Source organism: Myxocyprinus asiaticus, chromosome 16 (genome assembly GCF_019703515.2).
Source record: "Myxocyprinus asiaticus isolate MX2 ecotype Aquarium Trade chromosome 16, UBuf_Myxa_2, whole genome shotgun sequence".
NCBI classification, from domain to species: domain Eukaryota; kingdom Metazoa; phylum Chordata; class Actinopteri; order Cypriniformes; family Catostomidae; genus Myxocyprinus; species Myxocyprinus asiaticus.
This window is the reverse complement of record NC_059359.1, coordinates 30,011,948-30,036,750: the sequence shown is the minus strand read 5'-3', so window position 1 is coordinate 30,036,750 and position 24,803 is coordinate 30,011,948. Positions and strand designations below refer to the sequence as shown.

The following is a 24,803-nucleotide window of genomic DNA, read 5'->3' as shown; positions in this document are numbered from 1 at the left end:
GGTGTTATTATACAAGGGCTTCAACTAGGTCGTCGGAGAAGGAATTCCCCAAAAGCGTTTACCGCAATGTCTCGTTCCCTTCTTCTCAGGGAACTGAGTTTACATGAGTAACCGCACATTTTCCATGGCCATGGGAACCCTGAATGTAAGTAAAGCCATGATATCATTCACTTCAAAACAGGCATGACTCGTAAAGAGATCTGCATGTCATCAAAACAAGGTCAAAGATCAAACAGCACTGCTAAATATGTCAACAAAAGAAGAGCAACAGAACTTTCAAGTAATGTAACATTCTATTCAGAGAGAGCTGCTGACTGGTGAAAATGCATATACACTTTCATGTGCGTCAATGCATTCACAAAGAAATACTGTTTACCTGTTAGCACCCAACCAAGGCTAAATAGAGGTTGCCTGGGGAGATACAAGTGATAAGGGAAATGTGCGTTTTCCAAAAACAAAAGATAGAAGAACAAAAATTCACTGGCTCTCCCACCATTTACACAGTAAGTCTATTCTTGTGCCTTTCAATTCAAACTGTGATATCAAACTGTTTAAAGTTGAGCATTCATACAAAATGACTGACCTTAGCAACCTCAGTCGGACTTAAACAATAATTTGTCTTGTTTAAGTTGGACTAATAGTCCTAGATAATGTGATTGTAGCTCGGCTTCATCCAGCATGTATGCTCAGTAATCGGACCACAATTGGCCTCGCCGTTGTGCATATGCTCCGAAAGGCAGGTGACGTGCAACGTGTTTTTAACCCACTGTATTTGTAGTCCTTCCTTTGAGTATTCGATTATGCAATGTGTAAGTATACAGTATTCTTGTAGAGACAGATGAAGACTGTAGGTCGACTACACAAAAACCACTGTAGCTCAAATACAACTGCACATTGGGCCCAGTAGAGAGGGGGCCCAACAATAAAAATGTTGTCCCGAGCTGAGAACCCCAGCCCTACACAGACCGTGATGCAGAAATCTATGAGTAAAGTAAACCAAATGCTAATTAGGGGTTTTAGAATATCAAGCATCTCCTTTAGGCCAAAAAGGAACAATCTGAATAGCATCAAAGCAGGAAGGTCTTAAAGCTATTTAAGGTGACATCCTCCTGTAGAAAGCCTTTGTTTGTTCTTTTTTACACTAATGGTTTTACAGAAGTAACCCAAGCCCAAAGTGTTGAGAAAACTGGCACACAACGCTTTTAATAATCTCTGCTACCCTTAGTTACCAGGAAGGCAATGCTGTGAACGGGGAGGTAAACAATAACAACAATGGCTAATCACGGTTGCTTAGTGACAGGTCACAAAATATTCCTGGCCATTTTCTTATGTAATTATTTCGTTATGGTCAGACTGGATACTCCACATACTCTTAAAACATTTGATATATTTATGCTCCATCAGTAGGATAGAGCTCTCAGTCTTCAGCAAGCAAACCCAACCTAATCGCCCCCTTTACAGCAAAGTCTGCAAATATTGACCACAAACACAAATGTGTCCACGGAGATTACATAAAAGCACACTGGTGGTTTGTGTGACAGATGTCTCCCGCTGGACTTCATCTTCCTGTTATGCAAGAGCACAGCAACCAATAGAGGAACATCTACTGTGCAGCAGGACAGAGAGGGAACATGCTGCTACCTCAGTCTCATGCTGCTCTTAATCGCAGAGCAAACACAAGACAGCAGATAGAACACAACAGCTCTGGACTTGTAAGCAATAGCAAGATCGGTTCATTATTTATGGCCTTGTTTCGACAGTTCACTATATGACAGCAGAGATTATTTCAATAAATAGTTCCAAAAATACTTGCATTATGCTTAATTCAATGTAAAGCTAATTTAGGGACATTTTAGTCAGGTTAAGGCCAAAATTATAGCCATTTTGCAAAGAGATCTTCAATAGACATTGTATCAGCAGTCAAATGCATTTTTAAAAAGGGTACGACCCCCTTGACCAGACTCTATTGTAGGCCTGTAGTGATTTTTAAATAATCGTCTGATCGCAGTTAATTTATCTAACCGTGGTTATTTGAGGTAACCATGATAATTGTGCACTTTAAATTCCAACCATATTCACTGTCCAAAGAAGGGAATGAACGGCGCATTTGAGTGTCTCATTCAACTGAACTTTGACCATCTCACTTAGCCGCACCCCGGACCACACTGAGAGCAGCTCCAGAAGAGCATGTGAAGATTACCCACTTCTTGAAGCGCTGTGATGCACGCGCCGTCTGCTGAGGTTTGTACCAAATTTCCGCCAAAATATAAATGAGGATTTTAGTGAATGCAAAGCACTCCTCATAAATAAATTAATTACTAATTAGTTACTGATTACTAAATGACATATTATTCCAAATTAATAAATTACTTATTTCAACTTTTTGACAACTCTCCCAAGCATGTCTATTTACTTCTTTCTTAACTATTATTAAACAATTAGCTGCATTTAAATGTTGGTTTGTTAGTAACAGTGCAAGACATGTTTGAAATGAGTGAAATGCAAAAAATAAATAAATAAATAAATAAATCAGGAAGTTACTCTAAAAGAGCAAAACTGCTCAGTCTGCTTCCAAAATATGTCTCTCAACAAATTGCAACTAGTGGAGATCTATATAAAAAATTCCTAAACTACTAAAAGTATGAAGATTTTTGTATGAGATATTTTTGCCTCTTTAGATAAATGATTATTATTTTTTTTTTCCCAAAACATTATTGTAATGATCAGCGTTCCCATGGAAACAATCAGGGTTCCCATGGAAACACTGATTCAGCATGCCAGCAACACCTGAAAACACATAAGGGCAAAACATAAACACGCTTTGACAAAACAGATAAGGGACAATGATGCCATGGTCCTCAACAGGTGAAGCACACAACCTGGCAAGGTGCCAGAACCGTGACATCACTGGAGAGCGCACGGCGGTAATGCGCATGGTGGTCCCAAACAACTGGACCCATGCGCTCACACAAAGGGGGAATATAAAACACAGAGGCAGGCCGGTACTGCCATGATCCCGTCAGGCAGAACCCCAACCTGACGAGGTGAACGGACTATGACAGTTAGTCACAGCAACAAACTTTAATTTGTTCACAACCCACATAAACTACAGTAGTAAACAATATAAAGTGCCCAAAGTGTGTTGGAAAACATTACCCACCCCATAATTGCTAGAAGTTTTCATCATATCTTGTCCTAACACTCATTGTAGGTATGCATTTTAACAAATTATGTTATCAGCCAGAAGCAGTCATACAGCAGTTGGCACTATAGCACAGGGCTGACAAGTGACTGAGAACTGTAACAAAGACTCACATTACTGAGTGTGAGTGCCGGCAGTGTGTAGCCAGTAGGTCATACCAATAAAGTGCATTTTGGCACTTTCTGACACTGAACAATAGAGCAATGTGAGACACGTGGCACAACATTACCGTATAATAGCCTGAATGAAGTGTCCGCTACACCAGATGCATTCTCATTTAAATCTGTCTTTAAACAGGACTAAACTCTCTTTTGACTACCCACAGCAAACCTGGATTGGGTAAAGCAAACCAGACACCACAATCCATAAATCAGGTATACCTGAGTGGGACAGGGTCAAAAGTGAGCCTATTACTGATTACTGATTATACAAACCTGAGTCAGCTGTAGCATGGAAAGGTGGGAAGTTGCTATCTCCAGACAAAACTGGTTAACTTTGACCTACAATAGCAGACCCAGTCCTGTGGTTCTGATGTTCCAGCACAACAGTGATATATAATCTTTCTGTCACCCAAACTGACCAAATGCTGTCTTTATATAGGGGGTCTGTTGAAGATGCTTTATCATTCTTATGAAACACACCTGAAACAAATGCACATTCAGGACAGTGTATGTGACATCGATAGTCATGTATGACAGGTGTCCCTTACAAAAACGTATGGTGGAGGTACTATGGTACAGTGATGGTATCAGATGGTAATACCATGGTACATTAAAATACTCTCCAAGGTACTTCCAAAAAATACCATGGTGCCATGTCCAAAAAACAAACAAACATACAATGAACGGCGCATTTGATTGTCTCATTCAACTGAACTTCGACAATCTCACTTAGCCGCACCGCGGACCACACTGAAAGCAGCTCCAGAAGAGCATGTGAAGATTACCTGCTTCTTGAAGCACTGTGATGCACATGCCGTCAGCTGAGGTTCAAAATATAAATGAGGATTTTAGTGAATGCAAAGCACTCCTCATTAATAAATTAATTACTAATTAGTTACTGATTACTAAATGACATATTATTCCAAATTAATAAATTACTTATTTCAATTTTTTGACAACTCTCCCAAGCATGTCTATTTACTTTCTTAACTATTACAATTAAACAATTAGCTGCATTTAAATGTTGGTTTGTTAGTAACAGTGCAAGACATGTTTGAAATGAGTGAAATGTTAAAAAAAAAAAAAAAAAAAAAAATTAAGGAAGTTACTCTAAAAGAGCAAAACTGCTTAGTCTGCTACCAAAATATGTCTCTCAACAAATTGCAACTAGTGGAGATCTATTTAATAAATTCCTAAACTACTAAATATATGAAGATTTTTGTATGAGATATTTTTGCCTCTTTAGATAAATATATATATATATATATATATATATATATATATATATATATATATATATTTTTTTTTTTTTTTTTTTTTTTTAAAAACAGTAAATCTCTAAAGAGGACAGGGTGTAGTTTTGTGCAGATATACAGGAACAGGCAACAAACTATAGGTAAAGCAGCTACTTCTAAATGGATCAAGCTGGAACAAAGCACACTCAGACTGCTGTTTCTATGGATACTGTCCATTTTCCGGAAAGCTTCCAAATGTTCAGAATCAATATGTACAGACTTGTGTCACACATGAAAAACAACATAAAAACATCCTGTTTTTGAGGCATATATCAGTGGGGAGGAAAAACACTTGGAAACCACCTCTCTTGGTCATTAACAATATCTACTGGCTCAATAATGAATGAGAAGAAGAGGAAAAACATGACTATATTTTTTGGCAAATAAGGACATCACAACATATAGGGCCCTATTTTAAGAGCACTCGCACTAAGCGCACCGCTATACCATACGTCATAAGCATGGCCATAAAGTTTGGATATTTTCGTGCAAGCATGCAAAAAGTCTAGGTGCAAGTGAGTTTGGCAAAATTGCATGAGCAAGGCGCTAATCGGGTCAAATGCAATTTCATTCGGAGGTTCTTCTCCAGTTATTTCAGCGTCTGTCTCCTATTATATAGTCCATTCCTTCTAGCACCAGCGATATAAACAAAGACAGCACATTCATAAGAAGTTGGTAGTGTAAATGGACTGTATGCAATGAATTAGAAGAACAGAAATATGGACTAACATTATTTTGTGCATTAACTGTGTCCTTGTTAAATGTGACACGCTGCTTTTATACACATGGAAAATGTGGTTCAGGATATAGATGTAGGCTCTGTTAAATTAAAGAGAATGTAATTATTATTAACAATTTTTATCTACTGACACACAAATCGTGGTTAATATTAACAGTGATTGTATCGGCACGCACTTCAGTTCAAATGGTCGATTTAGATTTTTTAAAATTAAATTCATTTATTGAAACAATCAAACCAAAAACATTTCTAAATTCAAATTACACTTCAAACGAAACAACAATATAATCAAAGTAACAAAGTGGTTAAAAAACAAATCATACCAAATCCAAACATTTTACTATCTCCAACTTCTTCCACTGGCCCCTTTTGCAGTGACTTAAAAATCACTCTACGACAATAGGTGTAAAAATACCAATACAAATTAGATCATAAATACAACTGTAAACACAAACATAATAATAATAATAATAATTGAAAAATAAGCCATGACCTATAGATAGTTTAACACAAATCTCATACATTTTTGCTTTATAAATCAGCTACAACAGTGATTGACATGGACATAATTTGATTTTCCACTATATTTTCAGAGTTTGGGCATGAAATATATAACCCCCTGCTGGTGGAATCTCCAAACTGCAAATGCAGTTACTGAATTTGGACTTGGTCTTAGCGCAATGACCTATTTCTCAGGAAAATAGCAAATTGCACTTTGCGGCACTTCATTGCCATGCAATACACCCATAGTTTACGCTTATACACCCACACATAGCGCAAACGCTCCCACCCAGGCCCACTTCGCATGAAAACTGCACTTAGATCTAGCGCTCTCACAAATATTGGATAAGATGTAGCACATGGTCTTAGCGCATAGTGCTGTGCTTTGCACAATTACGAAAATAGAGCACCTAGTTTCACTTAGAATTTCAATGAAGGATTAAAGAGCTTACTTCTCATATATTCGTTGGCCCCTCATAAAAACTTTGGCTTTACTGTCCAGTGGAAATGTTCCATCATCCTTCCTAAAACGGTAGAACAGCTTCATATCTTTGAACTCCTTGTGCTCATCACAAACTGTGAGGACAAACAAATTCAAAAATGTTATGTTGTAGGTTAAGTGTAGCTGAAAAGTGAACAATACATTGCATGACATAAAAAGCTATTGCAACAAGTGTACCAAGCTATGGGCTAAGGATCAAATTGGTTTCCTTGGTAGAGACATAAACTATTAAAGGAACAGTTAACCCAAAATTAAAATTTTGTAATCATTTACTTGTTTTTCCAAAACCCACATGACTTTCTCACTTGGGATGCACAAGGTGAATCACTGAAGAATACCCTGGCATGGTACGTGGTCTGATAAAAAACTTTTATATGGTGCCTTTTTATCATTTTGACCGCCCTCAGTCACCTTTCAGTTTCATTAAATTGAAAAGAGTGGCCAGGATATTCTTAAAAAATTCACATTATGTGTTCCATGGAAGAAGGAAAGTTTGGAATAGATGATGGTGAGTAATTGATGACGGAATTTACACTTTTGGGTGAACTTTCCTTTTAAAATTGTGGCATACAAAATACCTACCATGGTGAATGATGCTCTGGTCAAGAAGTTTCTGCATGATCTTGATGGCAGTGTCCCTGTCAGATGCTTCTTTGTGCTCAATCAGCCAATCAATAATCTCCTTCGCCACAAAGCAGTTTGGATAGGTGCGGAGATGATGCCTCCTGTCTTTAATCACTTTACTTTCATGGAGCCGCAGCCTGGAAAACAACAGAAAATCAGACCATGAGACAACTTCTCACCTGCTTGGAAAGAATTCTTCATTTAGCAACCTACATTTATTGAAAGTCAAACTTTAACAAAAAACCTGTAACATCACGACATACTTTTTAAAACTGACCTCCATACCTATATTTAGAGAGATAAATCTTTCCTGGGTCAATTCATTAAAATTCAGCCTTAAATAGATCCACCATTCCCTGATTTCCTAAAAAATTTGATCTACAAAAAAGAAGTTCTACAGAACTGAAAGTTCTGAAAACAGATACAGGGGCCAGCAGTTTTATTTGGTTGTGCCCTCTTGTTCAGCTCTATTGACCTAAAACAAGGAGGCAACCTGTTCCTATAACATGCAGATTTATATTTCAGGTCATGTATAACCCCAAATGTGTAATTTGTTTAGAGTAGCCTATAAGAGTAAAAGAAAATCAAGTGGCAATTTAAATTTTGTGTCTATTATGTCTTGGAATTGTTATCGTCATCATTGAATTGAATTCGTTTGATTGCATTCATCATAATTATGTCATTTAATATCATGCAAAAGTCTTGCTGCACCCTTCACTTAATGCTTAATATGAGATTAAAAAATGTATGACAAGGCCGAACCTTGGTTATTTTCATTGCTACTCTTAATAGCACTGAATTGCTTTACTTAAACCTCTTAGGTATTAGTGTCACGGTGTAGGAAGACAGGACCCAAAAGCAGAGGAAATAGTTCAATTGGATTTATTATTCAACAGAAAGAGCCCAGGTGATCGGTTTTCCCAGACACTCGGGAAGAAACGAGGAATCCTCCTCCACAGGAAAACTGGGAAAATGATCACAGGCGAAGGTGATTTAAAGGGAAACCTCACCTCTAGAGGCAGGCCACCAACCAACACACGAGCCCGCTCCAACTAAACAAATAGCACAGTTAATAATTGGCAGCAGACAATACCTTCACGTAGACAGTGACTAACACCACAGTGACAGTCACAATGATCCGACATCGGCCATGACACACGAGGGGGTTTAAAAAAGAAGAACAAACAAGAGGCAGGTGTCGCTCGCAGCTGAAGGTTGTAATGATCAGTGTTCCCATGGAAACAATCAGGGTTCCCATGGAAACGCTGATTCAGCATGCCAGCAACACCTGAAAACACATAAGGGCAAAACATAAACACACTTTGACAAAACAGATAAGGGACAAAGATGCCACGGTCCTCAACAGGTGAAGCACACAACCTGTCACGGTGCCAGAACCGTGACATCACTGGAGAGCGCACAGCGGTAACACGCGCATGGCGGTCCCAAACAACCGGACCAGTGCGCTCACACAAAGGGGGAATATAAAACACAGAGGCAGGCCGGTACTGCCATGATCCCGTCAGGCAGAACCCCAACCTGACGAGGTGAACGGACTGTGACAGTTAGTCACAGCAACAAACTTTAATTTGTTCACAACCCACATAAACTACAGTAGTAAACAATATAAAGTGCCCAAAGTGTGTTGGAAAACATTACCCACCCCATAATTGCTAGAAGTTTTCATCATATCTTGTCCTAACACTCATTTTAGGTATGCATTTTAACAAATTATGTTATCAGCCAGAAGCAGTCATACAGCAGTTGGCACTATAGCACAGGGCTGACAAGTGACTGAGAACTGTAACAAAGACTCACATTACTGAGTGTGAGTGCCGGCAGTGTGTAGCCAGTAGGTCATACCAATAAAGTGCATTTTGGCACTTTCTGACACTGAACAATAGAGCAATGTGTGACACGTGGCACAACATTACCGTATAATAGCCTGAATGAAGTGTCCGCTACACCAGATGCATTCTCATTTAAATCTGTCTTTAAACAGGACTAAACTCTCTTTTGACTACCCACAGCAAACCTGGATTGGGTAAAGCAAACCAGACACCACAATCCATAAATCAGGTATACCTGAGTGGGACAGGGTCAAAAGTGAGCCTATTACTGATTATACAAACCTGAGTCAGCTGTAGCATGGAAAGGTGGGAAGTTGCTATCTCCAGACAAAACTGGTTAACTTTGACCTACAATAGCAGACCCTGTAACAGTAATCCTGTGGTTCTGATGTTCCAGCACAACAGTGATATATAATCTTTCTGTCACCCAAACTGACCAAATGCTGTCTTTATATAGGGGGTCTGTTGAAGATGCTTTATCATTCTTATGAAACACACCTGAAACAAATGCACATTCAGGACAGTGTATGTGACATCAATAGTCATGTATGACAGGTGTTCCTTACAAAAATGTATGGTGGAGGTACTATGGTACAGTGATGGTATCAGATGGTAATACCATGGTACATTAAAATACTCTCCAAGATACTTCCAAAAATTAAAAATATCTCATAATTTACTCCCCCTCATGTCATCCCAGATGTGTATGACTTAATTTCTTCTGCAGAACAAAAATGAAGATTTTTAAAAGAATATTTCAGCCCTGTAGGTCCATTCAGTACAAGTGAATGGTGACCAGACTTTTGAAGCTGCAAAAATCACATAAAGGCAGCATAAAGGTACTACATAAGACTGCAGTGGTTTAATATATGTCTTCTGAAGTGATGCAATCACTTTGGGTGAGAAAAAGATCAATATTTAAATCCTTTTTTACTATAAAAAAAATGTATAGTATAAACAAGAACTATTATATCGCTTCTGAAGATACGGATTTAACCACTGGATTTGCATGGATTACTTTTATGCTGCCTTTATATGATATTTGGAGCTTCACAGGTCTGGTCACCATTAACTTGCACTGTATGGACCTACAAAGCTGAAATATTCTTCTAAAAATCTTTGTTTGTGTTCAGCAGAATAAAGAAAGTAATACACATCTGGGATGGCATGAGGGTGAGTAAATGATGAGAGAATTTTCATTTTTGGGTGAACTATCCCTTTAAGATAATAATAATAATAATAATAATTTAAAAAAAAAATACATTAAAACCTTCTAAAGTAGCCAAATGTGGTCACACTGAAAAATCTTCTGTGTCCTGTACTGGAATTCAGCAATCATTAATCAGCTGTATTGACCAAACACCTTTATGTTCCATTCACTATCACTGTCACAGTTCACTGGAAAGAGATATCTCTAGGACAGTGACACAAACATAAATGCTTTATTGCATAATAATAACATTATGATTTTGGTCCACTGCAAACAAACACATCATGTGTGTACTGTACCAAAGACTCTCCCTAGCAAACACAAGAGCATGATAAATATATACGGGCGTGACAACTGCAGGTCTTCATATGCTATCATATGACTACTGTAAATCTAGGCCACTCTAATCCAAATTGCGCAATAAGCTAACTGGGCAAAGCTGCGCTTTATTCTGGATGTATTCCTTGTTTAAAGATCTGCAATGATAGATTTGTTTTAAAGAGCTAAAGTCAGATCCACACTGTAAGCGACAAAGTAAAGTGCGGTTCAGACCAAACATGTTTCTGAGCTGAGCGCAGCGCAGGTGTCTCGAGACGTCTTTTGACGGGCGTCTCCGGCGTGAGACGCTGAAAAAACAGCGACACGCGGCACAAGGGTCAAAGACGTCCGTCTATAGCTCATGTTTACATCGGAAAACAACTGAAAAACAGCGCGGACGAACGCAAACGTGTTCGGTGCAAACGGTCTCTAGCAGTGTGTAGACAAGACAGACAGCATCGCTGATTATACTGGACTTTCTAGTTTTATTGCGTCGCGTCTCGCGCTAGTACTGTACAGTATATGAGGGTGTCAAGCCACTCCTACCGTAACTGCTCTCCTGTAACGAGGACTTCGGCCATGCGCTCCAGCTCAGCAGCCTTCTTCTGCATGGTGTTCGCAATGCCGTCCATCTCTGACAGCTGCTCTTCACATGAAATGAAACAAGCATATATGAATCATGTTTTACAGAGGAAAAACGCTGTTTGGGAAATAAATTGGCATGCACAGCGTGCCTGAGTTTGTATTGGGTGTTCAGAATACGCCTCTCCTTTGAGCAGACCAGATTGGGAGAGGCGCGATGATGACTGTTATGACAGCCTAAATATTTGAGCTTGACATAAACTGGCTAGTCTAATAAAATAAGTGAAAAACAACACAACCGCATGGTTAAACGCTTTCAACAGTACGTGTAAAGCATTTGACGAAATATTTAAATCACTTAAGTCATAATGTACATCAAAACAATCATAGGATTTACAAGGCGAAAACATCGAATATTTACCTTAATTTGACCGATGCAGGGTCTTCAAATTAATTCGATTGTAGTTTTAAAGGGATAGCAGCGATGCCACTATTATTCAGTTGCTGGTAGCCCAAAACGATTCGCAATAACTTGTGCCTTTTGTGTTCCATCAAGAGCCTGCAGCCTTCAGTAGCCTACATCTAATCATGTGTTGAAATGCATGAAGCAACAGCAAAAAAATCTGCTTCAATACCGCTGGTTATTCCTGGAGACAGACACCGGCCGATGGATTTATTCATGCTATTGTGGATTGTTTACTATTCTTCACTGAAAGCACGCTTCTGACCATGTTAGGGCGAGACAACTTGGCCATCCTCATTGGGGCAGTTCACCATATCAGGGGCGGAGTCTGGGGCCCATCACTTTACTATGAAAAACTCACTTCTGTTTAGCAATACCTAGCAAATCCTGTCATTTCTTCTCAGCACAATAGATACAGTACAGTTTGAACAAAACAGCCTAATATTTAACCCTCCTTTTGTCCTAGGATCATTTTTGACTCAGGACAATAAAGAATAGCATATGTTATAAATACTGCTAGTTTTTGGTACTGGATCCAAACAATGTGATTTGTCTAGACCACCAAAACAAACAAAATTAAAAAAAGGGGGTTTTCCATATAATTGTTTAAGAGAAATAACAATTTAAACAAATTGTTCCTTCCATTGTCTTAACCAGGGACTGAAAACGTTCCAAGGAGCGAAAATGGAAACCGAAAAAGACACACAAAAAATTTGCTTTGAATTGTTCCGGAGTGAAAACGTTATTTTTAAATGTTAGTAAATGTTTAATAGTAGGTTAATTACATTCTGATATTTTTTTAATGAAACCAAAGTCTAAATGGTTTATTACAGTAAATTTGTGGAATTACACCACTTCCTGTTGCCCAAAAGCTTCTCTCTTTTTAGTAGAACATGATAAGCATATGCTTTATTTTCTGAAGGAAACTGCTGCATCATACATTTCTTTGCCTTAATGCACATTGCAGATGTAGCCTTCTGTGACATGCTGAAGACCATTTAGACAACTATATATAATTACTACGTATACATGCACGCTTAATCCAGATACAAGCAAAACTATTGAGGTCAAAAGTACATTTCTCAGTTATTTTCAAGTCTTTACTGAATTACTGTTAGATATACGATGCATTGATACAGATTTACGTTATTAACCATTCTTTTATTATTTTCTAACCGGTTACCAATTGGACAAGAGGCAGCAGAAAGCTGGAACTAGAACCAGAACAAAAATTACCGTTTCTGCTCAGAAAGAACCGAAATGGAAAAACAGTTTGTTTTTAGTCCCTGGTCTTAACATTAATGGGAAGAACCGGTTTTGACCTTTTAACTTCAGACTTTCTGGATGTAATACAGCTTTAAATAGTTTTCTGTACATCTGTTAATCAAATTTGACCTAAAAATATTAAATTTTTTCTCAAATTTAGCCCCTCCTCCCATACTGTGTTATAGCTTCCCCACCTGCTTTACTGGGTACTGCATCTTTCCCACAGATTGCATACTCTCCTCTGAAACGGGGTTTGTGCAGACATTAGGGGCGGACTGGCCATCTGGAGAACCGGGACTTTTGGGCCAGACTCCCCATCGCTCAACAACTTTTGGGCCAGTTTCTATGTAAAATCCTGGGCCGATTTCTCTTTCTAGTCTGCCCCTGGCAGACATGCACATGTCCACACACACAGAGAAAATATTTTTTTTACATTTTTTGAACAGGAAATATGTTAGTAAATAAGTTTACTAACATGATTTTATATGAAAGGGTACAATGGGGTAAAGACCCCCCAGTGGTAAAAGACCTATCGAATATAATTTTATCCCAAAACATTAGCTGGCAGAAGGAACTATGATGGCATCTTCCTAAACTCCTGTAACATTGCAAGAAATTGTTTGACATTAGTGGGAAGGAATGGATTTGTTGCAATGGATGTGCAAAGTGGGCCCATTTCGACTGTTGGGAAAGGCAATAGAGATTAATTTGTAAAATAGGCATGTACTAAAATTGTAACTCTAAAATGTACACTGCTTATTTTCTTCAAGCAGAATAAATCAGAAATTGTTGCAATATAGTTAAGATATTATAAAATGCAAATAAATAAATTAATTAATTAAATAAATAAATAAACGTAGACATCCTTAGCCAATTTGCCAAGTTTTTTAACTTTTAATTAAAAAAATTTTTTTCCCATTAATATTCCCTATGTATTATAATGGTATGCGTGTAATTAGAAAATAAGATAACAGAACTCTCCAAGTAGGCCAACTCCTCGCTCCAGACTGTAGCGCGATGAGGTAGTGGATCTAATCCCATGTGTATTGGATTTTAGTGAAGTAGTGGATGTTTTAATGCATGGTATTCACATTTTAATGTTTTGTTTTATTACTATAGTGTACTTAACGGTTATTAATACAGTATATATTCATACACACACACACACACACACACACACATTTATATATTAGGGCTGCACAATTAATTAAAATAAAATAGCGGTATGACATTATGCGATTATTTAATCGCAAAGGTTTACGACGATTTAATTAAATTAATAGATAAATCAAGCTGTTCGCTTCAAAGTCTATGCACGCTGCTCTGTCCTGTCTGTATTGTGTATAAGCATTATTACAGTGTATTCAGAGCGGTTCTGTGCTACACAACTCTTTTTTCACTTTTGCATACTTCCAAGTATGTCTGACCACTAGATGTTAATATACAAATACAAATAATTCACCCCATGGCATTTATGTACAGCACAGGAGATGTTAAAATGAGGAGCACATGATAGTGAGGAGTATATTGCTTAATTTTCTTTTCTGTGGGTGAAGAGGAAAAACACGGAAAAGTAATTTACGAAATCCATGGTTATGACTCAGTGTAATACTTTAATACTAAGTAATAATGTACTCAGCGTAACGCATAAAAAACCAAAACATCCACTACGTCACCAAAATCCACAACGCAGAGGATTAGATCCACTACGTCATCGCGCTGTAGTCTGCAGCGAGGACCCTCTTGAACGATGACCGTAAATGAAATCATATTATCTAGCGCCATCTAGTGGATTGAGGACGTTAGTACACATACCACTGTGAAGCGCTAGCTTAAAAGAAACGTTCATTGGCTCCTACTACTGTCAATCATCGGTATTTTCCGGCAAAGTAACGCGGGAAAGTTGAGCGCTGACAACAACATCACGAGCCTTTATGTTCAGTCGATTTAGTTGATAAAACATTAAAGACCAAAGTGTCAAATTACAGGTAAACACAATATGAGGACTTTCGAAGAGGTTCAAGCTACACTGCAAATCGCTAAACTAAAAGAAGAGGACCTGCAGCCCATCACTTTCTGCCTCTCTTTCGGGGATAATGTTTCCTCCGGTGATTACTGTCTAATGGAGCTGGATGATACTCTCTGTAAACACATTGAAGCAGGCAAAAGGTAGCTGTTATTTGTGTAATTACTGCTCTTTCTTTAACGAAAGATACTTATAATAATGTGAATTTAGACAGAAATGTATTGCAGTTTTGGAAATGTTCACGTGTGATCATATCTATGTTTCTTGTCATTAGTCTTGTAATCAGAGGTGACAAAGATGAGCATGCAGTTCTATGTAGTGAAGACAAGACATACGACTTGAAATTTGCGGACACGTCGAATCTGCTGCTGTTTGTTCCAGGGTGCAAAACTCCAGAACAGATGCCTGACAAGCCAGCATCTTCCGAACTCATGCATGCACAGGTGGTTGAATCTGTAATATCTGAAAATGTGGTCATAGTGGCTGTTAAGAAGGACATTTTAGTTTAATACATTAGTGCATTGACAATTAACTTCTATTTTTCAGATTTGGGGTTTTTCTAACTGTTATTGGGAATTGAGAAGGCAGAGACCAAAGTTAAAGAAACTGAAGAAGTTGCTGATGGAGAATCCATATGATGGTCCACCGGTCGGCATGCAAGAGGAGAAGCCAGGGCAGAAGGTACGCCACTGCTATCCAAAACATTATCGAGACATTGTTTGTTGCATGTAATCACAAAATATGTAAGATCAGGAATACATTTCCTATTCCATTTCAATAGCAATACATAGTTGGTGTCTGTACTCTTAAAACCTTTATTGCATTGAGATTATTGATCTCGCCCAAAAGTGACATCAATCTTTTTTATTCTCATTTCATTTGTTAGTACACAATGGATGACCTTCTTGAAAGAATCCAAGCAAGTAAAGAAGAAGTTGAGGCACATCTTCAAAATATTCATGCATGTGAAGTTGACGGTGAGCTGAGCTAGTACCTGATCGGATCGTTTTCTTTCTCTTATAAACTGTGTTTGAATCAGAATATTTGGATTAGATACCAAGAACCACATATTCTTTTGCATATGAAAGAAGACTGTTGCTGTGATCTTGCTATTTGTATTTTCATTTAATTGAAATTAATTGATTAACCCAGTCATGTCTTTCCCAGGATTTTGGAGGATCCTGGATTTTGATTATGAGATGAAGCTCCTGGGTCATGTGACCCAGCTGGTGGACTCAGAGTCTTGGTCTTTCAGCAAAGTTCTTCTCAGTGTCTGTCTAGATGAGCTGGGATCACTTGAACCAAAGTGAGTTAATAAGAGATTAGAGAGGGAATAGTCACATGGCTGGAAAACATAGCAGATCAGATTCATTATCTGTTTAAAAATTCTAAAACAACCCTGGACCTTTGGATTTTTGTTCTGTGAACAGAGCCATGATAGAACACTGTCTCAACTGTTATGGAAGACGCTACAGTAATGAAGGTCAGTATCTTTTTATACTCTCTGTACATTGTACATTAATGAATGCACAGACCTGGTATCTTTTCTCTTGACACATGTTTGTATAAATGCATTTCCATTAGATGGTCAGGTGATGTATGCATTGGATGAGGACAAAGTATGTAGAGCCACAGCTCAGCTGCTACTGCAAAATGCTGTGAAGTTCAACCTGTCAGAGTTCCAGGAGGTGTGGCAGCAGAGTGTTCCTGAGGGAATGAGCACTAGACTGGATCAGCTCAGGGTGAGGACCCCAGTTTTATACCCACTGAGAGCAATAACCACATTGGTTAGTGCAAGATTGGCATAATTCAGATACCAAACACAGCAACACACATAAAAAAACATAGCTGAATAGTATTATCATGCTGGAATGAACACCTGTAGAACATCCGAGGACAGTGTGGAACGATAGAAAGATTTCTTTTTAATTCACTAAACAGTGAATCAGTGTAAAGCCAGCAGCTACGTATCTTGCCTGGTTTTCCACCACAGTTAAGCAAAGTTGAGCCTGGTCAGTACCTGGATGGAAGACCCTATGGGAAAACTAAGATGATAGTGAGACCAGCAGGAGGTGCTCACACTGTGGTCTGTCAGAACTAATACCCCAGAATGGTGATGGGGACATCACTTATAGCCTTGAGGTAAAATGAAAACATATTTAATAGTATAATACAAATAAAAGGTGCAAATAACTGTGCAAATGAGGTACGCGGTGCAAAAAGGAAAGCAAAACATTTAAAGCACTGAACAGCAGAACGAGCGAACTACTGTATATACATAATACAAAAATACATAGTACATACTTCACTCACTGAGCACTTTATTAGGAACACCTGTACACCTACATATTCATGCGATTGTCTAATCTGCCAATTGTGTGGCAGCAGTGCATAAAATCATGCAGATATGGGTCAGGAGCTTCAGTTAATGTTCACATCAACCATCAGAATGGGGAAAAATATGTGATCTCAGTCATTTCGACTAGGGCTGGGCAAAAAATATATATTTTCGATTAATTGTTTTTTGTTTTTATTTTGTTTTTTATATATATATATATATATATATATATATATATATATATATATATATATATATTATAAAATTTGAGGGGGCAGTCTACAGGTCTGCCCCCCGCTGCTTAGAATCCTGTGGAAAACACTGCACACTTATTTACTTTTAAATTGGTGTTTCATGTACAGCTTTAGAAACATCTCTCCAATTAGTAGTACTGAATTTTCAATGTCTAATTAACCGATACTGAATCGAATTGAGGCATCTGTGCTGATACCCAGCCCTAATTTCAACCGTGGCATGATTGTTGGTGCCAGACGGGCTGTTTTGAGTATTTCTGTAACTGCTGATCTCCTGGAATTTTCACACACCACAGTCTCTAGAGTTTACTCAGAATTGTGCCAAAAACTGATCTGACTGGTTCGAGCTGACAGAAAGGCTACGGTAACTAAAAAAAGTACAGATTGCACAGAATAAGCATATATTTTTAGTCTAGTATGTGTTTTATATGAATTAAAGCACATAGAACAAAAAAAAGAGAAACACTTGTCAGATGTAAAATGACACAAAAACAAAATTAAATTATACACGTATTTCTGACTATAAAGCGAGTGATTGATCCAAATGAGTGATTGCGTCCTGTTGTACAAACATACGGCTCATCCCCTCCTTCTCGTGTACAAAACTAGTTTCTCCTCTGAATTATGTTTGTAAGGATCAGAACTTAATGTGTTCGCTGCCACTAAATGTAATAATTCTTCAAGACTTTATTAGGTTACATCAGTGTGAAGGATCTCAGTTCATCCACGTGTGTCTCTCTCTCCCTCTCTCTGGCGTCCCCAGCTCTTCCCTTATCTCCCTCCCACTGATTAGGCAACTCTGCCCTCAATAACTCCTCCTCATCACACTCCTCTACCGCCCGATTCAGGCCGGGACACCATCCGTACTGACTTACTCCCCCCATCACTGGAGGGGAGATGCTGCCCTTCTGGCCATTCCGCCACCCAATAGTCCTCCCCGCCTCCTGAGAATCTGAGAGAGACGAGGGGAGGGAGGAGGAGAGAGAGAAAAGAAAACGCTCTTCTTCGGCTCTCGCGGGCATGCCACCCACCCGGTCCTCGGCCGCTCCGTCCCCTGGCAGACGGCAGCGGTTCCTCCACCTCCAGTTGTGGGTCCTCTGGCTCCAGACTGATGGCAGCGACTCCTCCGTCCCCTGGCGGACATCAAAGGGTCCTCCTCCTCCTGGCAGACAGCAGCAGTGAGTTCACCCGGACAGCGTGCCCTTCCTCCTTTCCTGGGTTTTGGCACCAGTGTGAAGGATCTCAGTTCGTCTGGGAAAGGAGGAAGCGGGAGCCGGATCCACATTCTACAAGACTTTAACAGAACATCAAACTGAAAACACAGCAACATAAACACACAGAGCAGCCGCATGTGTCTCTCTCTCCCTCTCTCTGGTGACCCCGGCTCTTCCCTTATCTCCCTCCTGCTGATTAGGCAACTCGGCGCCGGGCGTGCTTCCTCACGGCCTGGCCACGCCCTCCTTCTTGTCACAGTCAACATCATGTAAAATAAGATTTGATGACGATCAAGTTTGTAATAGACTAGTGGCCAAAAGTTTGGAATAATGTACAGATTTTGCTCTTATGGAAAGAAATTGGTACTTTTATTCACCAAAGTGGCATTCAACTGATCACAATGTATAGTCAGGACATTAAAAATGTGAAAAATTACTATTACAATTTGATTTTTTTTTTCAGAACTTCTTAAACTACTTCAAAGTGTTCTCATCAAAAAATCCTCCATGTGTAGCAATGACAGCTTTGCAGATCATTGGCATTCTAGCTGTAAGTTTGTCCAGATACTCAGGTGACATTTCACCCCACGCTTCCTGTAGCACTTGCCATAGTTGTGGCTGTCTTGTCGGGCACTTCTCACGCACCTTACAGTCTAGCTGATCCCACAAAATCTCAATGGGTTTAAGATCCATAACACTCTTTTACAATTATCTGTTGTCCAATATCTGTGTTTCTTTGCCCAGTCTAACCTTTTTTTGTTTGTTTTATTTTCTGTTTCAAAAGTGGCTTTAATTTTGCAATTCTTCCCATAAGGCCTGCACCCCTGAGTCTTCTCTTTACTGTTGTACATGAAACTGGTGTTGAACAGGTAGAATTCAATGAAGCTGTCAGCTGAGGACATGTGCGGCATCTATTTCTCAAACTAGAGACTCTGATATACTTATCCTCTTGTTTAGTTGTACATCTGGACCTTCCATATCTCTTTCTATCCTTATTAGAGCCAGATGTACACCTTTGTATGAAATATTCTGTTTTTTTTTGGAAATTTCAAGCATTGTATAGCCTTCATTCCTCAAAACAATGATTGACTGATGAGTTTCTAGAGAAAGTTTTTTTTTTTTTTTTTTTTTGCCATCTTTGACCTAATATTGACCTTAAGACATGCCGGTCTATTGCATACTGTGGCAACTCAAAAACAAACACGAAGACAATGTTAAGCTTCATTTAACTAACCAAATAGCTTTCAACTGTGTTTGATATAATGGCAAGTGATTTTCTAGAACCAAATTAGCAATTTAGCATGATTATTCAAGGATAAGGTGTTGGAGTGATGGCTGCTGGAAATGAGGCCTGTCTAGATTTGATAAAAAAGTTCACTTTTTTCAAATAGTGATGGTGCTGTTTGTTATATCAGTAATGTCCTGACTATACTTTGTGATCAGTTGAATGCCACTTTGGTGAATTAAAGTACCAATTCCCTACCAATTTCCTTCTGAAACAGCAAAATCTGTACATTATTCCAAACGTTTGGTTGCCAGTGTGTCAGTCTCCCACTCCTGATAACCATTTTATAAGTTATGATCATTATTACAGGAAGTATTCAACATAGTAACATAGAAATTACTTTATTTTTCTGTATAGAGCTGGTGCTGTGACGCTGTAAAACGCATCCAGTGTGAAAGCCCTCGTGAGTCTGCAGCTGTAGTTGCGATGATGCTCTGCTCATGTCTTGCTCAAGCTTGCAAAATGAAACGGGTGTCAGCATGCACAACACGTCGAACCTGGTGGCGGATGTGCTACAACAGCAGAAGACACTTTGAGCACTTTATTAGGACCGTAGAGTTCCTAATAAAGTGTTCAGTGAGTGTACATAGTTTAATGTCATCAAAGCCTAACTTCATGAGGCAATCAGATTATGTGTACACCTTGTTTCTGGTCGACGTTTCAAACTCAAGCTGCATTTTTTCCTTCTACATAATTACTCTGCAGATCCTGCACAGCAGCGTGTGTCCATCTATCCATTTCGATTTTAAAAGCTTACAATAGGAACAACTCAACAGAACATTTTAAGGAAGGTTACTATCTGGACTATCTTATTAAATGGCCTGTATCGGCTATCTGATTGCTAATGACACATATTTCTTGACCAATGAGAAGCGTTTGCTGTTCTGACTCCATGCAAATAGTTCCACTTTGCTAGAAAAGTACTACCTTAGGAGCAGATACTTAAAGGGTTCCTGGTTTGGTTCAGGTTTTAGTTTGACGTGGAACTAGTTAATCAGGTGGAAAAACAACGTGAACCTGAAATAGGTCCATAAACTTGGAAAAGTTCCTACAGTGGAAAAACTCCTTATGCTGTAAGAAGGCACATCTACAGTATAAGTGCTATATAAATGAGTGTGAGAAAAGTGCTTCATAAATGTAACTTATTATTATTATTATTATTATTAGAGTTTTTGTGGTACCCTCTTTTTGTGAGAATTTTTATACATGTCAGGAATATGTTTATATAAGATGATTTTTTTGTCATTCAGGGTTTAGCTCTGCTGGACCGGAGCTCTAAACCACAGACCATCTCACTGCTATGTGTAGAAGATCTGCCTGAGGACACACTGGAACGATTTAACAGTCTCTTCAGCATGAAAGAGAAATGGACACAAGATGACATTGAACCATATATACAGTAAGTATATTCACAGTACACGGCACAATATAGCTACCAGTAAATTAAAGCAATTAACACTGTGTATAAAAAAATATTGACATAATTGTTCCCGCAGCTGTCATTCTTACCCTGTAAATGGAAAAAAGGTTTGTTTACACTGAGAGATTGGAAAAGCTTGATTTATCTGGCCTGTGCAAATATATGCTCCGTTAAGGTAAAGGATAATAGAAATGACCCAAACCAGTTAGTGACCTGTTGTGTGTTGTGTGAATGGTGGTGGCACATAACTGGTAATCAGAAGGTTGCTGGTTCGATCCCCACAGCCACCACCATTGTGTCCTTGAGCAAGACACTTAACGCCAGTTTGCTCCGGGGGTATTGTCCCTGTAATAAGTGCACTGTAAGTCGCTTTGGATAAAAGTGTCTGCCAAATGCATAAATGTAAATGTATAGTAGAGCTTCTCCCACCAAAGGCCATGTCTAAACATTAGGTTTAATTAAAAACAATCCAGGGGTCACGATTTTAATATATTCAAAGAATTGACTAAAGACTAAGATGTGCCAAAACTTAGACAGGACTAAAATAATACAAAACAAGACAAATCTATTTATGCCAGAAATGTCTTCTAATTGCACATGTTTTGTTATGTTACCTATAGGTTTAACTAGAAAATTTAGAAAAGACATGCTGCATATCTTCACATATTTTCTAAAATTTGTGAAATTCTAAAAGCATTAAATATAAATGACAGAATGGTTAAAAAATTACAATATGAAATTAACCATGTGTGTCATTCTGGCAGCTGTGTTGAATGTGTAAAGTCTGTTACAGCAAAAACAGTTTGGCCCAGGCCATCAGTTATTTCCCACAGAGATGCAAACACAATGATGGCTTTTGTAAACTATTCCATAACATTTCCAATAGAGAGTATAAAGAGAAGGACTCACTAGATTATGAGAATGAGTCATAATCTTGATTAAACAAGATGCACAATGTTAATAAATCGAGATGTACTGTAGGTCTAGAATCCAACCCTTATCATTATCCAACACCTGAAAAGAACCAGTTATCCTGATTTGAAAGCACTTTGTTTTGAAGAAGCTCATTCAGATAACATTATATTTACAGACACAACCACAAATTGTTTTTATTTAACAGAGATCTGTGTGGAGAAATGCAGACTACTGGAGCTCTCCTGACCAAACATGCCCGCTCGTCTATGCAAAATGGTATAAAGGTCTACAATTCAAGAAGACCAGTGGCACCTTGAGATCAAAATAAGTCATTGAAAAAACATTGATTGTTGCCTTTTGCATGCTGTTTTTTTTTTCCTCAATACAATAAACATACGTTAAATATAATTGTTATGCGTGGATTGTTATATAGGACACAAGAGGCCTTAATATCTCTTGATGTATTTGGGCAGTTGCTGTGACATTGTTTTCGCTGTCCCTTCATAAAAATATATATTTTTTAAATATAGGTACATCTGGGATTTCATGATGAATAAAGTGTTTTATTATTAATTTTTTGGGGGAAAAATGCCACTTCCAAATATGATTCACTGAAAAAAATATGGTAATTCTTTCAAAGTTGTCTCAAGTCCCAAAGTTTCCTAGAATAAAATGTCTAAAAATTTTATTAAATTTTTTTTCGGCATCCATGTTAACAGATGAGTCTGTTTACATCAGAAGAAGCAGCGCTGCCAGCGCATCAGGGCATGGCAGAGGCAGCGTGTGAGCAGCAGTGCAGCATGAATTTCCCCGTTGAGTCTATTTTTGATGCTGCTCACGCTGAATTAAAGTGAAAGTGCACTGTTTATGGACATCATGAGGATGAGTCGAAAGTAGATAGATATTGCACAGATTAAGCATATATTTGTAGTCTTTTGTGTTTTTATTTGAATTACAGTTAGTAGAGAAAAAAAACACAAATAAAATTTAATTATTTTTATTATTTAGCTTAAGCAGACATACAGTTTTATAATTTAAAACTGCAGTTTACTACAAGTCATTGCCTTAAAATAAAACTGCCCTTTTATATACTATTTCATTGAGAGCAGATCTAAAGGGTTAACATCAATACACATATACAACCCAATGTGTTGTCAAATGCAAACAAATGGATGCGACAGCACATGTGGTTGGTAAATTCAGAACTTAACTCAGTCTTGTATTAAAATACAGATGTATTAAAGTGTTCTATTGCCCTCGACGTTTTATAAGGTTAATTAACAAAGGAAAAAATGTGGGATGCTGTACCTGGCTGTTGGTGAAGATGGTGAGTTAACATTTTGGAAGTGTGTGCTTTTTGTGAGGAAAGTACTAAACACTTAAATGTTTTGGCTGTTGTTTGAACAAAGAGATATCGCTATTCAATGGTTGTGCATAATTACTTTTTCTGACTATATTATTAAGTGTGACCAAGCCAAAACCGAGTGATCAAACCATCCTCTGTTGTGCAAAACAACATTCAGGCTCATCGTCCTCTCCTTCCACTAAATAATTATGTTTAAAAATGAGCAGAGCTTGTGTTGGCTGTCACTACCTGAAATGATTCTACAAGACTGCATTAGATAACACCAGCATCATGTAAGTAAGATTTCATGACGATCAAGCTTGTAACACTTATCAAAAGCTCACTCCTGATAACCATTTTATAACTTTATAATCAGAAACGCTGCTGGTATGGGTCAAACATTGTCATTTCTTCAAAAATGCACTTGTGTGTTGGCAGTATCCTTTTGAAGATGTATTTTTTCCCCTCTTTATCATGCATAAGCATTTGTTTTATTGGTGTGAGTTCGTGAGTGTATAAGTGCAAAAAATTACCACCGTTACCATTCTAACTAATTCTAATTTTACCATTCTAATTTTCTCTGTGGCTTTTCACTGAATGAGGTATGGAAAAATCGTCGGTTGAGAGTGAGTGAGGTAAATGACTTGAAACCACATGTTTTCACATCTGAGCAACCTGCGATAAACAATTCTAAATGCTTTATGGGACATAATACTTGTTTGTCTTCAATGTTCAAACATTTTGCCTATATGTTTTCTGTGAATGCACTAAATCAGTGGGACTCAACTTTGGAAAGTCCAGGGGCCGCAGCATCCCTTTAGCACTGAGTGCCACTCTCTTTTTTTATTATTATTATTGTTTAATTAAAAAATATTGTACTACGCTTACATTGCTATTTCAATGCATCATGGTAACATTTAAATCCCAAGAGTAAAATACAGTAAAACACCATATAGCTCCACCCCTGGAGTCACAAGTTTGAATCCAGGGCATGCTGAGTTACTCCAGCTAGGTCTCCTAAGAAACCACATTGGCCCGGTTGCTAGGGAGGGTAGAGACACATGGGGTAACCTCCTCGTGGTCGCGATTAGTGGTTCTCGCTCTCAATGGGGCGCGTGGTAAGTTGTGCGTGGATCGCGGAGAGTAGCATGAGCCTCCACATGTGGAGTCTCCGCGGTGTCATGCACAATGAGCCACGTGATAAGATGCACGGATTGCTGGTCTCAGAAGCGGAGGCAACTGAGACTTGTCCTCCACCAGCCGGATTGAGGTGAATAATCGTGCCACCATGAG

General features: G+C 38.4%; 2 protein-coding genes across 6 annotated transcripts in view; one reads left to right on the top strand and one right to left on the bottom strand.

Annotated features, from left to right (window-relative positions):
- deptor (DEP domain containing MTOR-interacting protein) overlaps positions 1–11,736 on the bottom strand; it is a 61,999-nt gene extending 50,263 nt beyond the window's left edge. Inside the window, exons 1-4 of one of the 5 annotated variants that reach the window (XM_051720037.1) lie at positions 11,406–11,736; positions 10,949–11,043; positions 6,983–7,161; positions 6,351–6,474 (exon numbers count right to left, since the gene is read on the bottom strand). In XM_051720037.1, the coding sequence (XP_051575997.1) occupies positions 6,351–6,474; positions 6,983–7,161; positions 10,949–11,034 (389 nt within the window). In that variant the 5' untranslated portion in view covers positions 11,035–11,043; positions 11,406–11,736. Of the gene's footprint in view, positions 1–6,350; positions 6,475–6,982; positions 7,162–10,948; positions 11,049–11,405 lie in introns of all 5 variants that reach the window. The other 4 variants (XM_051720038.1, XM_051720039.1, XM_051720036.1 and 1 more) reach the window with 4 other exon arrangements.
- Positions 11,737–14,600: 2,864 nt separating this feature from the next.
- On the top strand, positions 14,601–22,573 carry dscc1 (DNA replication and sister chromatid cohesion 1). The gene is made up of 9 exons (XM_051720040.1): positions 14,601–14,882; positions 15,014–15,182; positions 15,286–15,420; positions 15,626–15,716; positions 15,907–16,045; positions 16,170–16,222; positions 16,324–16,481; positions 21,081–21,229; positions 22,371–22,573. Exons 1-9 carry the CDS (start codon positions 14,713–14,715, stop codon positions 22,480–22,482), a joined length of 1,176 nt encoding a protein of 391 aa, XP_051576000.1. The 5' UTR covers positions 14,601–14,712; the 3' UTR covers positions 22,483–22,573.
- Positions 22,574–24,803: the final 2,230 nt, after the last annotated feature.

What these genes read in the sequence shown, in the direction of transcription:
- dscc1 (XM_051720040.1), top strand. Translation starts at nt 14,713, where the DNA reads ATGAGGACTTTCGAAGAGGTTCAAGCTACACTGCAAATCGCTAAACTA. An exon ending in CACATTGAAGCAGGCAAAAG is followed by an intron (nt 14,883 to 15,013) that starts GTAGCTGTTATT and finishes TCTTGTCATTAG; the next exon opens with TCTTGTAATCAGAGGTGACA. An exon ending in AGGAGAAGCCAGGGCAGAAG is followed by an intron (nt 15,421 to 15,625) that starts GTACGCCACTGC and finishes TTCATTTGTTAG; the next exon opens with TACACAATGGATGACCTTCT.